The sequence below is a fragment of the Notamacropus eugenii genome, chromosome 5 (assembly GCF_028372415.1).
Source record: "Notamacropus eugenii isolate mMacEug1 chromosome 5, mMacEug1.pri_v2, whole genome shotgun sequence".
Taxonomy (NCBI): domain Eukaryota; kingdom Metazoa; phylum Chordata; class Mammalia; order Diprotodontia; family Macropodidae; genus Notamacropus; species Notamacropus eugenii.
This window is the reverse complement of record NC_092876.1, coordinates 187456382-187474302: the sequence shown is the minus strand read 5'-3', so window position 1 is coordinate 187474302 and position 17921 is coordinate 187456382. Positions and strand designations below refer to the sequence as shown.

The 17921-nt window shown below is 38.1% G+C and overlaps 1 protein-coding gene across 4 annotated transcripts in view; it reads left to right on the top strand.

Moving 5' to 3' along the window:
• Nucleotides 1-17921, top strand: part of CRYL1 (crystallin lambda 1) — a 192704-nt gene that overhangs the window by 111913 nt on the left and 62870 nt on the right. For 3 of the 4 annotated variants that reach the window (XM_072611687.1, XM_072611689.1, XM_072611688.1), the window contains exon 4: nt 609-770. The exons of the other annotated variant lie outside the window; for it this stretch is intronic. In XM_072611687.1, the coding sequence (XP_072467788.1) occupies nt 609-770 (162 nt within the window). The remainder of the gene's footprint in view (nt 1-608; nt 771-17921) is intronic. 4 annotated transcript variants of the gene reach the window in all.

Below are 17921 nucleotides of genomic sequence, written 5' to 3'. Positions count from 1 at the left end.
TGTCAGATTTCTGTTAATACTCAACTCAAGCACCACCCTCTACATGAAGCCTTTTCTGATTCACCCCCTATCCCCACCTCCTAACTTCTTCTGCTTCCCTACCAGTTATGTTTTATCTATTGAACAAATACCTATAGGTGAATATGACATTTCATCTAATAAAATGTAAGGTCCTCCAGTGTAGGGACTATTTCACTTTTATTTTTAAGTTGTGTATTTGTCATATACTATTTAGAGAAGAACATGAGATAAACTCTCTGGAAACTATGTGATGTAAAATGCCTTCTAATTCTACACATTATTTCCCTGGAAAAACCAGCTCTTTAGCTTGTTAAGGCTGTCAGACCGCCTTAAACAAAGAGAGGAAGTAAATGGTTAAGAACACTCTGTACGTTTGCAGCAGTCTGCCTGCCTGGGGTGTGTAGCCTGTCTACAAATCACACCTCCCAGTTGTCTTGGCAGACTTCTGGTAGAAGATGCTGGTACCTTTTGTGGGTTTTGTGTTATTTCCTTTTTGGAACAAATCCAACCATGAAATGATCCTGTGAACTTGCTCAAGTGTACTCACCATTACTAATAATTACAGTTCTGTCTCCTCTTGTTTTTAGGAATGCACTCCAGAAAATCTTGAATTGAAGAAGAAGGTTTTTTCTCAATTAGACCTTATTATTGATGATAAAGTCATCTTAAGCAGCTCCAGCTCCTGCCTTTTGCCATCAAAGATATTTATGGGTTTGAAGCATGTAAAACAATGCATTGTGGCTCATCCTGTGAGTACCTGAGTATATGTTTTGATTTTTTCTTCATTATTTCTTTTGTGCATTTCTTTACAAGCTCACTAGTATTTTTCCAAGAACTATCCTGCCATATGAAGTGTGCACAGGTAAATAAATAATATAGAGAGGACAGAGAAAAGATCCAGATATAGCACGGTAGGAAATTTCAAAGAGGGAGAATAATTTTAGTTAGGCAGATTGGACGAGAAATCACAATTAGCAATGAACTGGGTCTTGAAGAAAGGATAAGATATTTAAGCTCAGGAAATAGTGGAAGCAAGAACAAAGGAGTAGAAACAAGTGTATATAGGTGGGTTAGTGAAGAGACCAATCACCCAGTAGAGTAGAAGGTACAGAGTGGGTGATGGTAGGATCATAGGGTTTAAAACTGAAAGGGAGCTTAGAGATCATCTAATTTAACTTTCTCATTTGAAAGAGGAAGAAGCTAAGACCCATCCAGAGATGTGTGTTGATTTGCCCCAAATTGTACAACATGTATGTTGTTAGTAGCTGAGTTAGGATTAGAATCCAGGTCTTTGGAATCTGAATCCAATGTTCTTTTTATTGCATATTAATGAGTATTCAGAAATAAGACAGAAATAAGCTGAGGTGAGATCATGGCAGTTTTTAACTGAAAAGTTTAGGTGTGATACATTAGGCATTTGGGGGCTGCTGAAAGCTCTTAAGATATTATAAAAGCAGTACTTTAGGAAGATGAGCCTAGAGAGTGGTATGCAGGCTGGATAAGAGAGACTTGAAGCAGGGAAATCAGTTAACTAAAGCTATCTGGACATGAAGTGATATGTATCTGGACTGAGTGAGGGAGTGAGAGGAAGGGGTGGATTTTAGAGAGATCTCTAAGGAAGAGATGCTAGAGACTCATGCTGGTTCTGTCATGTTGAAGAAGTTCAGAGTATGACAGCTAGGGCCCCTGTGTGCTTTCTGAAGGCCATTCTAACCACATAGGTCAAGACTCATAATCAACAGCTTAGCTACCTGGGGATAAATTGTTTAGCTATGACAAACCATGGTACCAACAGAAGTGCAAGATGGCCACCAGTTGTGTGCTATTTCCTTCTATAGTGATAGGGGCAGAATGGTGGAAAGATATGAAAAATGACCGATTTTAGACCATCTATAAACATTCACTGTCAGTACTTTAAATCTGAAACCTTTTTCCAGAGACCAGTGACCAGCAAGAAGGCCTGCCATTGAATTAACTGAGTCTTAATCAGTTTAAGCATTCTTACCATAAGCTAAACAAAAAGGCAAAAGAAAGTTGTGGCTAAATGGAACGATGGGTCATGATTTCTTTAGGGAGAAATAAATGAAGGAGTTGGCAGAATTTTACTGTGCATACAAAAATAAGAAATATGATGTTTGGTGTGCTCAGGATCAGCATATGACAAAAAAAAGACCACCATGAAATTATTTGTAACCTATGTGTCAACATCTGTCAAGAAGTAGAGTAATTCCATAAATAATAATAGCCTTTCAGTTAAATTAACATATACTTTAATACTTTGTGACTTCTCTACAAAGATGGGCATAAGGGAAGACAATAAAAATTATGTTGGAAAACATGATTTAAGTGAAAGGCCAAAGGCTTGTTGACTACATAGGAGACTCAAACCTATGTGTTATGAATGCTTTCTTCAAGAAAAGAGTTGAAAGATACTGGAAATGGTAAACAACAAGTAAAATCACACAAACAATTGAAACTGATTATTTTCTAAGGAAAAAGAAACCTAATTATTAATAAAGCCATTTCTGAATCATCAGTCTATATACAGTCAGACCATCAACTTGTTAAAGGTAAACATCAGTGCCAAAGTAGAAAAAATAAAACTGGCAAGGTATAACATACAATGTGATCTATTTAAACAGCTGTGGGATTCTGAAAGAAGGAAGAATGAAAAAACACAGGAAGAATGAATGAAAAAAATGAGTAAAAAAAGAATGAATAAAAAATTGACACTGGTCATCATCATTTTCTGAGGAACTTTAACCAATATAATCAGTTACCACAAGGAAGAGATAAGAGAGGTTCTAAACCCCTTTAGCAAGTGAACCCTTGATCTCCCTTTCAAGCAGAACAATAGGGCAGTTAAATACAACACTGGTTTAGTACGTCAACTCATTTGTAAAATTGTGCAGAAGAGGATGGTGGAAGGTTATGATCAGTACTTACTCATAAAACATCAAGAAAAGGTGGGAAAAAATAAGTTTACAAGAAGTGAGATGAGAGACCCAACAAAGTCAGGTTGACCCAAAAGTACTTAAGGATGTCACTGAAAGGAGGACAGCAAAAAGATAAAAAAATGGAAAAAAACTTTCCAAGAATTAGATGGCAAACTTTTTTTTCTGTCAATGACAGTTTGTCTACTATATTTGGACACTAATATTACAAGCCTTAATTTGTTGTGCAAGAAGAAGAAATGCAAAGAAGAAAGCAAAGATGAGGAAATCATCAAGATCACACCAAGTAAATACCCAGGAGGTCAGTGCTGAAGATTAGGAGTTGAGGGACTGATTGTCAGGATGGTTGAAAGAGAACACCAAACACTTTGAAAAAAACCTCTAGAACATTAAAAAAAAAATCAACTGAGGAAATAGTAATAATTCGTGATCCACATACCTATTTTCTTAGCTCTACAAAATCTTTATGAAAATAATTTTCACACATTAACGTTTTTGAAACACCTTTGAGAGGGAATAGGCTTTTGTAAAATATTTTACAGGAAACCACATCTTTACTATAATAACTGAATGAAAGGTACAAAGAATGTTCAGCTCCATTGTGTTTATTGTTTGTTGACTATACAAAAAAAGTATTAGAGGAAAATATTGCCTTTAAGGCTTTCCTCCAACAAGATGTCTCCCATTTTGCTTAGCAGTCCTCTGATTATTAATATCAATCAAGGGGTAAAACTTATGTATACTTGTCAAAGGTGTTTGCTATGGTCCTTGAGGATGTTCACTGCAGAATCCAAATGAAAGAGGAATTCCCTATAGGTAAGAGGTTTGTAACTGACAACTGTTGAAGCCTGTAGACGTCTTCTCAGAATAATGTTTTAAAATGCATAAATAAAATGTGTAAAATTACAAAAGGATTACAATTATGTTGAAAATACATTTATAAAATATTAATGAAACAAATTCATCGACTTCAAATGAAGAGCTCTTTCTCTAGATGTTGGGTCCCTCCAAATGCTTCCAAATGACATTATTCAAATTTCATTAATCCCTGGAACATAGGTCAAAAGAGATTAGCTTAACTAAAAACATAGGAAAACTAAGAGGATACAGAATGGTAATTATTTAGATTATAATATGCAGATTCAAAATAGGATGCTTCATCAGTCGGTATATAGATACTGTAGATAGACAATGAATTATATCTAAAATTGAATAGGAGAGGAATAAGCTAGATTTGAGAAGTTGTTCATTGTTTTAGATAACTCCAAGCTCTTTCCCAAAACAAAGACCTATATTTTTATTTTATTTTACATTTTTATTGATAGCTTTTGTTTTTACATAACTTTTATTCCTGAATATGTCTGTCTACTTGTCATACCCTGCAAACCATCCTTCATAACAAAGATTAAAAACCAAAAAGTTCAGCAAAACTAATCAGCTAAGTCTGTATAATGTTTCATATCCATAGTCCTCTAGCTCAGGAAAGAATGGAGGAAAGTGAATTTTTTTGTCTCTACTTCAGGGCCATCTTTGATCGTTGTAATTATCTAGCATTCAGTGTTTTTTTTGCATCAGTTCATATAAATCTTACCAAACTTCTTTGAATCTTTCCTATTCATCATCTTATATGGTGCAGGAGCATTCCATTATATTTGCATACCAAAATTTGTTTAGCTTTTCTCCAATCAATGGGCATTTATTTTGTTTCCAGGTTTTTGCTACCCCTCTCCCTTACCCCCAAATACAACTATGAATATTTTGGTTAAGATCCATCTTTTATTTATTTATTTTTAATATATTTATTTAACTTTTAACATTCATTTTCACAAAATTTTGAGTTCCAAATTTTCTCCCCATTTGTCCCCCCCACCCCAAAACACTGAGCATTCTGATTGCCCCTATCACCAATCTGCCCTCTCTTCTATCATCCCTCTCTTCCCTTGTCCCCATCTTCTCTTTTGTCCTGTAGGGCCAGATAACTTTCTATACCCCATTACCTGTATTTCTTATTTCCTAGTAGCAAGTACTCGACAGTTGTTCCTAACTGTTTGAGTTCCAACTGACAGTTTGAGTTCCAACTTCTCTTCATTCCTCCCTCCCCACCCATTCCCTTTGGGGAGGCAAGCAATTCAATATAGGCCATATCTGTGTAATTTTACAAATGACTTCCATGATAGTCATGTTGTGTAAGACTAACTATATTTCCCTCCATCCTATCCTGCCCCCCATTGCTTCTATTCTCTCTTTTGATCCTGTCCCTCCCCAAGAATGTTGACTTCAGATTGCTCCCTCCCTTCCATCATCCCCCCCAGCCTGCTTATCCCCTTCTCCCCCACTTTCCAGTATTGTAAGATAGGTTTTCATACCAAAATGAGTGTGTATTTTATTCCTTCCTTTAGTCAAATGTGATGAGAGTAAACTTCATGTTTTTCTCTCACCTCCCCTCTTTTTCCCTCCACTACAAAGTCTTTTGCCTGCCTCTTTTATGAGAGATAATTTGCCCCATTCCATTTCTCCCTTTCTCCTCCCAATATATTTCTCTCTCACTGCTTAATTTCATTTTTTAAAGATATGATCCCATCCTATTCAATTCACTCTGTGCTCTTTGTCTGTGTGTGTGTGTGCATGTATGTATGTCTGTGTGTGTATATAATCCCACCAACTACCCAGATACTGAAAAGTTTCAAGAGTTACAAATATTGTCTTTCCATGTAGGAATGTAAACAGTTTAACTTTAGTAAAGTCCCTTATGACTTCTCTTTGCTGTTTACCTTTTCATGCTTCTCTTCATTCTTGTGTTTGAAAGTCAAATTTTCTTTTCAGCTCTGGTCTTTTCATCAACAATGCTTGAAAGTCCTTGATTTCATTGAAAGACCAGTTTTTCCCCTGAAATATTATACTCAGTTTTGCTGGGTAGGTGATTCTTGGTTTTAGTCCTAGTTCCTTTGACTTCTGGAATATCATATTCCATACCCTTTGATCCCTTAATGTAGAAGCTGCTAGATCTTGTGTTATCCTAATTGTATGTCCACAATACTTGAATTCTTTCTTTCTAGCTGCTTGCAATATTTTCTCCTTGACCAGGGAACTCTGGAATTTAGCCACAATGTTCCTAGGAGTTTCTCTTTTTTGGATCTCTTTCAGGAGGTGATGGATGGATTCCTCAAATACTTATTTTGCCCTCTGGTTCTAGAATATCAGGGCAGTTTTCCTTGATAATTTCATGAAAGATGTTGTCTAGGCTTTTTTTTTTTGATCATGGCTTTCAGGTAGTCCCATAATTTTTAAGTTGTCTCTCCTGGATCTATTTTCCAGGTCAGTTGTTTTTCCAATGAGATATTTCACATTATCTTCCATTTTTTCATTCTTTTGGTTTTGTTTTGTGATTTCTTGATTTCTCACAAAGTCATTAGCTTCCATCTGTTCCATTCTAATTTTGAAAGAACTATTTTCTTCAGTGAGCTTTTGAACCTCCTTTTCCATTTGGCTAATTCTGCTTTTGAAAGCATTCTTCTCATTGGCTTTTTGAAACTCTTTTGCCAATTGAGTTAGCCTATTTTTCAAGGTGTTATTTTCTTCAGCATTTTTTTGGGTCTCCTTTAGCAAGGTGTTGACCTGCTTTTCATGCTTTTCTTGTATCTCTCTCATTTCTCTTCCCAGCTTTTCCTCCACCTCTCTAACTTGATTTTCAAAGTCCTTTTTGAGCTCTTCCATGGCCTGAGCCCATTGAATATTTATTTTGGATGTTTGGGATACAGAAGCCTTGATTTTTATGTCTTTCCCTGATGGTAAGCATTGTTCTTCCTCATCAGAAAGGAAGGGAGGAAATATCTGTTCACCAAGAAAGTAGCCTTCTATGGTCTTATTTTTTTTCCCTTTTCTGGGCATTTTCCCAGCCAGTGACTTGACTTCTGAGTTTTCTTTCCACCCCCACCTCGTGTCCAGATGTGCCCAGCCAGTGCTTGGGGTCTGAGATTCAAATGCTGCTTCCCAGCCTTAAGGCTTCAGTGGGGGCGGGGCTGCTATTCAGTGTGAGATTAGATTCAGGTCCTCAGGTGGGTGCAGGGCCGCCACATGGGGCTTAGTACCCTCGGGGGTTTATGTGGAGACCTTCAACAATGGATCCAGGCTCCTGCCTGCTTTGGGAGCCCCTGTCTGCTGCTGCCTCCGCAGCTGTCTCCCAAAGGGGCCTGAGTTATGGGGACATCCCACTCCCCTCTCAGTGAGCCAAAAAGACTCTCTCACTGACCTTTGCACCTGTGGGTGGAGGGACCTGCAGGGCTGCTGGAGATTCTGTCTCTGAAGCCTGCTCGGATCTGCTCCTCTCAGTGCCGCATGGCCAAGGCAGGGCTGGGCTCTACTCCAGATCTGGTGCGCAATGGACCTTTCAGATCAGTTTTTCAGGGCTCTGTGGAACAGAAATCTCCTCCACTCCATTGTTCTGTGGCTTTTGCTGCTCCAGAATTTGTTGGGAGTTCTTCTTTACAGGTATTTCATGGGCTGTGGGTTCAGAGTTAGCATATGTGTATCTTTCTACTCTGCCATCTTGGCTCCTCCCCAAGATCCATCTTTTTAACACCAGTGTTATTCTGGTGATTCTGTATGACTGTGAAAAATGGAATTCCACAGTTTCTGAGGAATTAAAATTGCAGGCCATCCAAATGGCACTGAGAAGGCATGTAGGGTGGTATGAGTGGGCTGCAATATATCAACCAAGAATTGTGCAGGAGAAATGGTGAAAAGGATATCATTAGAAAGATGATTTCCCAGAAAAGGAAGGAGACTGACCAAAGCAAGAATGAATAACAGACATAACTTCTGTCAATTTCATTGTTTCCATACAGTGTTAAGAGAGCTAGAGTAAGGTCCATGGTGATTGAGTGGCCCTACTGGATAGGATTTATGAGAGTTGTATAGGGTGAAAAGAAATGGATAAGTTATGATTTTTTCTGTTTGAGGGAACCTTCTTATTTATCTATGGAAAATTTGGTCACAGATCCATGGAAATGTTGAAGGAAGTATATGAGGGTCAGTTCTGGGCTTTCTTTGAGTTTGATTTGGAAAAGAAAATAATTCTACTTAGTCTTTTCTACACAAATAAATGTACCAATGATCCTAGTATCTGCATTCTTAAATAAAACATTTTGTGCCTATACCCTAAGTGGTGCCAATATTCCAAAGTGAAATCTATTGTTTACAATTCGGTGGCTTTCTCAAGTGTTTGAGATGTGACTATAAAGCAGAGAGATTGGTTTTGTCCACACAAGGATAACATCAACTCATAGTTCCATCTTATAGTTTGATAACTTCCCAGGGGCATTCTAACTGTTCTTCCAAAGATACCCTGAAAAAATGTACGAGGAACATCCCTTTCCATTGGAATTCAGTGCTCATGAAAGGTGGCCAAAATTGTTACTGTCCAAAGACATCTGGAATCACCCATCCAGTAATTAGATTGTTATCATCCACTATAGTTCCTTACTAAATGTAAATTGATGACATCACATCTGAAAACTTCCAGTTCCAAAAATTTTGTCAGCTCATTTTCAAATCTGTGTGAGGTAACATGATTAATTAGAAGTGTTAGACATTTCCCAGATAGAGCCCTCTACTTTATCATATATTTTTCCTTTTCCCTTCTCCCTTCTTTCTCCCATTGAAATGGAGCCAAATATCAGTGGTCTGGTACAGATATAGCCAACAACATCAATTGAATCCATTGTTAAGTCAGGAACTCATTTTAACAACTAATTTCAATTTTCCCAAATTAAAAAACATGAATTTTTATCAATATCTTTTTGTTTTTATATCATCTATATTTCCCATTGTATTCTTCCTTATTCTTCTCCCAGAAAGCTATCCCTTAAAACAAAGAATAAAAAAAGGATAAAAAATACTTTGGAAAAACTAACCAACATACTGAGAAAAGTCTGATATATACAATATTCTACTTCTGTGGAGTAGACCCCAACCCACTTTTCCCATGTTATTTCATAGATCTTCTCTTCAGCTAGTCTACAGGCTCATATAATCCAACCAAATTCAGTGTTGTTTACATTTCTCCCATACTTAGATCCGTTCGTTCTGTTGTTTGTATTCTACCTGGGTTTCCCTTTGTACACTTCTCACCTTTCCATCTCTGGATGTTGACACCCTGCCTGTCTTTGAAGACCCAGCTTAAATACTATCTTTTCTATTAATTTCAATGTTGTTTAATTATTTTCAGTTATGTCTTACTCTTTGTGACCCCATTTGGGGTTTTCTTGGCAGAGATATGGGAGTGATTTACTATTCCTTCTTCAACTCATTTCACAGATGAGAAAACTGAGGCAAAGAGGGTTAAGTGACTTGGCCAGGGTCACACAGCTAGTAAGTGTCTGAGGCTAGATGAGCTTTCCTGATTCAACGTCTTGTGCTGTATCCACTACATTTCCTAGCTATACCACTACTAGATTGTAAATCACTTGAAAGCAATGACTGTCTTATTTATCTTTGTAATAAGACAAGCACTCTAGCAATCAACCTAATTCAACCACACATAGAAGGTACTGAATATGTGTTGAATGAATGAATAGATTTCTTCTGTTCCTTTTTCCATTTCTCTGGGAGAGATGCTCCATGATCAGGGAAATGACTAAAAGGCAAATCTCAAATAGACAGAGAAGGAAAAGTCCAGCTAATCCAATCTAAACTGAACAAGCTGTTCTTGAATAATCAAGAATTGGCTGACTATACTCTTTCTGAAGTACAGTTATTTGTGTCTGTTCCTTCTAGACCCAGATGATAAAGCTCAGGCAAATCAGCTAACACCATGTTCCTTGTGCCAGACTTGAATTAACTGTGATTTTGTACACAGACAAGGAAATAGATTTAAGTGAAAAGAGAAACCTCACAACCAGATGCAGAAGAGCAGAAATAGTAAATGCATCCTTTTCAGATCATAATACAATAAAAATTACATTCAGTAATGGACAATGGAGAGATTAAAAATTAATTGGAAAGTAAATAATCTAATCCTAAAAACTAGTGGTTCAAAGAACAAATCATAGAAACAACTGATAATTTCATTAAAGAAAATGATAGTAGTGAGACCACATACCAAAATTTATGGGATGCAGTCAAAATGGGGGAAATTTTATCCCTAAATGCTTACATCAGTAAAATAGAGAAAAAGCAGATCAATGAACTAAAAAAGCTAGAAAAAGAACAAATTAAAAATCCCCAATTAAACACCAGATTGGAAATTCTGAAAGTCAAAGGAGAGTTTAATAAAACTGAAAGTAAGAAAACCATTGAACTAAGAAATAAAACCAGAAGCTGGTTTTATGAAAAAACCAATACAATTAAGTAAGTCATTGGTTAATTTGACTTTAAAAAAGGAAAGAGGAAAACCAAATTACTAGTGTCAAAAGAGAAAGGGGTAAATTCACCATAAATGAAGAGGAATTTGAGACAATTGTCAGGAGCTATTTTGCCCAATTATATGCCAATAAATTTGACAATCTAAATGAAATGGATGAATAGCTACAAAAATATAAATTACCCAGATTAACAGAGGAAGAAATAAAATGCTTAAATAATCCAATATTAGAAAAAGAAATTGAGCAAGCCATCAGTGAACTTCCTAAGAAAAAATGTCCAGGACTAGATGGATTCACAAATGAATTCTATGAAACATTTAAAGAACAGTTGGTCATGCTATATAAACTATTTGGAAAAATAGTCAGAATCCTACCAAATTCTTTTTATGACACAAATATGGTATGATACCCAAACCAGGAAGAGTCAAAACAGAAAAAGAAAATTACAGATCCATTCCCCCAATAAACGTTGATGCAAGAATTTTAAATAAAATACTAGCAAAGAGATTACAGCAATTATCATGAAGATAATGCACTTTGACCAGGTGAGATTTATACCAGGAATGCAGGGCTGGTTCAGTATTAGGAAAACTATCAGCATAATTGACGATATCAATAACAAAACCAACAGAAATCATATGATTACCTCAGTAGATGCAGAAAAAAAAACCTTTGACAAAATACAGCACCCATTCCTGTTAAAAACACTAGATAGGGGGCGGGGCCAAGATGGCGAAGTAGAAAGATGCACATACACACAGCTCTGAACCCACAAACCACAGAACGGCTAGAGGGGACCAACCCAGGGCGAATTATGCACCCAGAGACCACGGAATATTGGAGCGAGGGAGATTTCTGTTCCAGAGAGACCTCCAAACCTCCAAACCTCTCGCGGGGGGTCCTTCGCTCCGTGGACCGGGCGCCAGGACGGGGAGCAGAGGGCAGCCCTGCTGCGGCAGCGACACCGTGAGGAAAAGATCCGAGCAGGCTACGGGGATGGGATCTCCAGCGGCCACGTGGGTCCCTCCACCCACAGAGGGACCTGCAAACCTCTCGCAAAAGGTCCGTCGCACTGCAGACGCGGAGCCCAGCCTGGACCTGCGGCGGCAGCGGCGGCGGCGGCGGCTCCGAGAGGTACAGATCCGAGAAGTCTCCAGAGACAGGATCTCCAGCGGCGGCACAAGCCCCCCCACCAACAGGTGACTGACGGGGGTAAGTGAGAGAGTGTCTTTGGCGGGTCGAGAGGGGAGTGGGGTGCCCCCATGGCTCGGGCCCCCCCGGGAGATAGAAGCTGAGAGGTGGCTGCAGGCAGGGGCTCCCCAAACGGGTGGGAGCCTGGATCCATTGTGGAAGGTCTGTGCATAAACCCCCAGAGGGAACTGAGCCAGAGAGGCGGCCCTGCCCCTGACCACCTGAACTTAATTCTCACACTGAATAGCAGCCCTGCCCCCGCCAAAAATCCTAAGGCGGGAAGCAGCATTTGAATCTCAGTTCCCAAACGCTGGCTGGGAGGACCAGGAGGTGAGGTGGGTGTGAGGAGAATATTCAGAGGTCAGGTCACTGGCTGGGGAGAATGCCCAGAAAAGGGAAAAGAAATAAAACTATTGAAGGGTACTTTCTCGGAGAAAAGACACTTCCTCCCTTCCTTTCTGATGGGGAGGAACAATGCTTGCCATCAGGCAAAGACACAGAAATCGAGGATTCTGTGTCCCAGCCCACCCAATGGGCTCGGGCCATGGAAGAGCTCAAGAGGAATTTTGAAAATCAAGTTAGAGAGGTGGAGGAAAGACTGGGAAGAGAAATGAGAGGGATGAGGGAGAAGCATGAAAAGCAGATCAGCTCCCTGCTAAAGGAGAACCAAAAAAATCTTGAAGAAATTGGCACCTTGAGAACTAGCCTAACTCAGTTGGCAAGGGAGGTGCAAGGGGCCAATGAGGAGAAGAATGCTTTCGAAAGCAGAATTAACCAAATGGAAAAGGAGATTCAAAAGCTCACTGAAGAAAATAGATCTTTCAAAACTGGAATGGTACAGATGGACGCTAAGGACTTTATGAGAAAGACAGATATCACAGAACATAGCGTGCAGATTTGAAAAATGGAAGATAATGTGAAATATCTTATTGGAAAAACAACTGACCTGGAAAATAGAATCAGGAGAGACAATGTAAAAATTCTGGGACTACCTGAAAACCATGATCAAAAGAAGAGCCTAGACATCATCTTCCATGAAATTATCAAGGAAAACTGCCCTGGGATTCTAGAACCAGAGGGCAAAATAAATATTCAAGGAATCCGCAGAACACCGCATGAAAGAGATCCAAAAAGAGAAACTCCTAGGAGCATTGTGGCCAAATTACAGAATTCCCAGGTGAAAGAGAAAATATTGCAAGCAGCTAGAAAGAAACAATTCAAGTATTGTGGAAATACAATCAGGATAACACAGGATTTAGCTCCCTCTACATTAAGGGATCGAAGGGAATGGAATAGGATATTCCAGAAGTCAAAGGAACTAGGACTAAAACCAAGAATCACCTACCCAGCAAAACTGAGTATAATACTTCAGGAGAAAAAATGGTCTTTCAATGAAATAGAGGATTTTCAAATTTTCCTGATGAAAAGACCAGAGCTAGAAAGAAAATCTGACTTTCTAACACAAGAATGAAGAGAACCATGAAAAGGTGAACAGCAAAGAGAAGTCATAAGGGACTTACTAAAGTTGAACTGTTTACATTCCTACATGGAAAGACAATATTTGTAACTCTTGAAACATTTCAGTATCTGGGTACTGGGTGGGAGTACACACACACACACACACATGCACACACGCACACATACATAGAGACAGAGTGCACAGAGTGAATTGAAGAGGATGGGATCATATCTTAAAAAAAAAATGAAATCAAGCAGTGAGAGAGAAATATTGGGAGGAGAAAGGGAGAAGTTATATGGGGCAAATTATCTCTCATAAAAGAGGCAAGCAAAAGACTTATTAGTGGTGGGATAAAGAGGGGAGGCAAGAGAAAAACATGAGGTCTACTCTCATCACATTCCACTAAAGGAAAGAATATAATGCACACTCATTTTGATAGGAAAACCTATCTCATAATACAGGAGAGTGGGGGACAGGGGCACAAGCAGGGTGGGGGGGAGGATGGAGGGGAGGGCTTGGGGAGGAGAATGCAATCCAAGGTCGACACTCATGGGAACGGAAAGGACCATAAGAAAATAGAAGTAATGGGGGACAGGATAGGATGGAGGGAAATATAGTTAGTCCTATACAACACAACTAGTATGGAAATCATTTGCAAAACTAAACAGATTTGGCCTATATTGAATTGCTTGTCTTCCAAGGGGAAGGGGTGGGGAGGGAGGGAGCTAAAGAAGTTGGAACTCAAAGTGTTAGGACCAAATGTAATATTCTTACCACTGGGTAACAAGAAATACAAGGGTTCAAGAAAGCTATCTGGCCCTACAGGACAAAAGAGAAGACGGAGACATGGACAGGGAGAGAGGATAGAAGAGAGAGCAGATTGGTCACAGGGGCAACTATAATGCTTGGGTTTGGGGGGGGAGGGGATAAAAGGGGAGAAAATTTGTAACCCAAAATTTTGTGAAAATAAATGTTAAAAGTTAAATAAAAAAAAAACACTAGATATAGGAATAAATGGAGTTTACCTTAAAATGATAAGTAATATATATCCAAAACCAATACAATCAGAGGTGAAGCAAGGATGCCTATTATTACCTTTATTATTTAATATTGCACTAGAAACGTTAGCCATAACAATAAAAGAAGAAGAAATTAAAGGACCTAGAATAGGCAATGAGGAAACCAAACTATCATTCTTTGCAGATGGTGTGTTTTACTTAGAATATCTTAGAAAATCAACTGAAAACCTACTTGGAATTATTAACAGTTAGCACAATTGCAGGATATAAAATTAACCCACATAAATCATCATCATTTCTATATATTACCAACAAAGACCAGTAGTGAGAGATAGAAAGAGACATTCCACTTAAAATAACTGTAGACAATATAAAATACTTGGGAGTCTACAATCTGGTACTGGCTAAGAAATGGAGTGGTGGATCAATGGCAAAGATTAGGTACAAATTGCATTATAGTAAATAGTAATTTAGTATATGATAAATGCAAAGATCCAAACTTTTGGAACAAAAGCTCATTATTTGACAAAAACTGCTGGAAAACTGGAAAACAATATGGTAGAAACGAGGTATAAACTAACATCTCACAATATATGCCAAGATAAGGTCAAAATGGGGACATGATTTATACCTAAAGGTAGTACCATAAGCAAATTAAGAGAGCATGGAATAGTTTATCTGTCAGATATATGGATAAAGGAAGAATTTAAGACCAAAGAAAATGTAGTGAACATTACAAAATGTAAAATAGATAATTATGATTATATAAAATTAAAAAGTCTTTGCGCAAACAAAACCAATGCAGCCAATGGGAATTTTTTTTTTTGCCACAAGTGTTTCTGATTAAGTCCTCATTTCTCAGATATATAGAGAACTGAGTCAAATTTGTAAAAAATACAAGTAATTTCCCAGTTGATAAATGGTCAAAGGATATGAACAGTTTTCATACAAAGAAATCAAAGTTAATTATAGTTATATGAAAAAAAGTTCCAAATCACTATTGATCAGAGAAATGCAAATCAAAACAACTCTGAAGTATCATTTCATACCTATCAAAGTGGCTAATATGACAAAAAAGCAAAAGGTATAATCATTGTTGGTAGAGTTGTGAACTGATCTAACCATTCTGAAGAGCAATTTGAAACTATGCTCAAAGGGCTATAAAACTGTGCATATCCTTTGATCCAGCAATAGCTATTACTGGTCTGTATTCCAAAGACATCCAAAAATAGGCAAAAGGACCTATTTATACAAAAATATTTACAGCAGCTCTTTTTGTGGTGGCTAAGAATGGAAGATCAAAGGGATGTCCATCAATTGGGGAATGGCTAAACAAGCTGTGATATATGATTGTAATAGAATATTATTGTGCTTTAAGAAATGACAGGCAGGATGATTTCAGAAAAATCTGGAAAGACTAACATGAACTAATGCATAGTGAAGTGAACAGAACTTGGAGAACATTATATACCTAGTAACAGCAGTATTGTTGATGAAAAATTGTGAATGACTTTAACTGTTCTCAGCAGTATATAATGATGTAAGACAATCCAAAAGGACTAATGATGAAACACTATCCACCTCCGAAGAAAGAACTGATATTGACTGGATATAGACTGAAACATGCTATTTTTTACTTTCTTTCTTTTTTCCCTTTTATTTGAGTCTTCTTGTACAAAATGACTGATATGGAAATGTTTTAGATAATTGCACATGTATGACCTGTATCTGATTGTGTACTCTCTAAGGGAGGGGGAAAGGAAGGGACGGATAGAATTGGGAACTCAAAATTTTAAATAAAAATGTTAAAAAATTTTTAAGAAGTGAAAAGAAATATTCTGTGAGTCACAAAGGTAGCATATTCAGGCATGGTGATGTTGGTGGAAATAACTCTGGGTAACTAATTTTTTTTTATAAGGTTCATTCACAGTTCCACCATCATCACAATGACACTGAAATCACTTGTGCCAGTGTTTGTGGGTAATATAAATGCTTAACTTATACACTTGATGTATATATGGTTGTCTGTGTGTCTTTGCATGTGCCTTTGGCGAGTTGCATTCCCATTGTCTGTTGAAGACTGTAAATTGTTCAGGAATGTTTTAAACAATATGTATCTTGCTCTCTACTTGCCTGTGTAAGTACTATGTGCACATGAATGCCTAATAAATGTTATTTAATGTTAGATTATTAATTGCTAAAAAGATATTAAATTCATATAAATTTTTTTTTGTTTTTAATTGTGTGTGCATTTTAAGTGAGGCAATGTTATGTAATGAAGTGAATCCTGGATCTGGAGTCAGAACTGGATTTATAAGATTCTTGAGTCAGAAAGGACTTTGAGACTATCTAATCCCTTTATTTTTGCTGATGGGGAAACTGAGGCCCATAGGTGCGGAATGAAGTGACTTGATCAGAGCTACATAAGTAGCAAGTGTTAGATCCACTATCTGAATCCAGGTCTTCTGCCTCTAAATTCAGGACTTTTCTTCATTTCAACGTGATTTAAATTCTAATTCTCCTATTTAGGCTGTTTATGACCTTCGGCAAGTCAAGTTCCCTCTCTGGGACTTGGTTTCTTCATTTCTGAGGTTCCTTCCAGCTATCAATCCTAAACTTAAGTCGATTTTTTCCCCCGAGAAACAGGCTAAAAAAAAATACTAGCGAAACAACAACATAGTCCCAACTGCTTGAGGCATTTCCACCCCCTTCTGGGTGGATATTTACGTGTGAATGAATTGTAAATTGTTGAAGCTGTCTTCTGGGAAAAGGAGCAGTTTGCCTTTCCTCGCTGGTTTAGCTTTATTGAAGCTCAGTGGGGAGAAAATAAATGAACCCTGTGTATTTAGTGCCCAGCACGATGGAGTTGGTCACATGATCCCTAGGCTCCCTTTCAGCTCCTGCCCAGAAACTTTTCACGGAGATGAATGAAAGAACGTTGCATTTGTATAGCCTCGTTCAACCTGAGACCTCAAAGAGCTCCATAGACCCACAATTTGTCTCTTGTGCATCTGGTGCCCAACTGCAGCACACACAGTTCTTTCAGGACAGGAGTCCGGAGACCATCTTGTTTGATCTTATCTGTACTACCTACTTTCCTTATTTATTTAAAAAAAAATTCTTGAGTATAGGTTGGAGACAGATTTCCCAGGACTCTCTAATAGCATCTAAGAGTAAAGGGTCACAGCTCTTTGTCACTTCTGGGTTAAAACACCCAACTTCTTTAGCCTTCTGAGTTCAATAATGCCATGTTTCAGAAATTGCATCCATTCTTTTACTTCCTTAATGAACTCACTTGTTTAATTGTCTCCTTTCCTTCCTTACCTTCCCCTAATGTTAACTCTTCTTGTGTATCAAATTATTAAGTTGAAAGAACATACTCTCAGAGCTAACAGGTCTAACAATGATCAGCACAAGGAGTGGCATTCTTGTCTAGGCACTCAGGTACCATGGGAGGATGACGTTTCATTGATACTCGGGACAGTAACTTGGAGATTTGTTTTCAATATTTTTTCAGAGTGTCAACCTTCTGTAGCTTGAGGGAACACTGATCACAGACCCAAGAAAAGCACAAGGCTTAGCGACCCTACGGAGAGTTTAGTGTGTGCCCTTTGTACTTTGTACTACCTGGAGCAGACTTGGGCAAATCCTCTAGTTAGAGGTTCCAGGGGGGCAAGCCTTCCATGGGATGGCACTTCTGAGTCTGAGCCTTTGTGTGTGTGGGGCTCCAAGGTAACCTTCTGTTCAATATACAGTTTTTAAAATGTTCATGATCTCTTTTGTTTTTACTTAACTTTAATTCATTAATTTATTTAACTTTCATTTATGATGTGGGCAGCTAGGTGGCCTAGTAGATAGAGCGCTAGGTCTGAGGTCAGGAGGATTCATCTGCCTTATTTCATATTGGGTTTCTGAC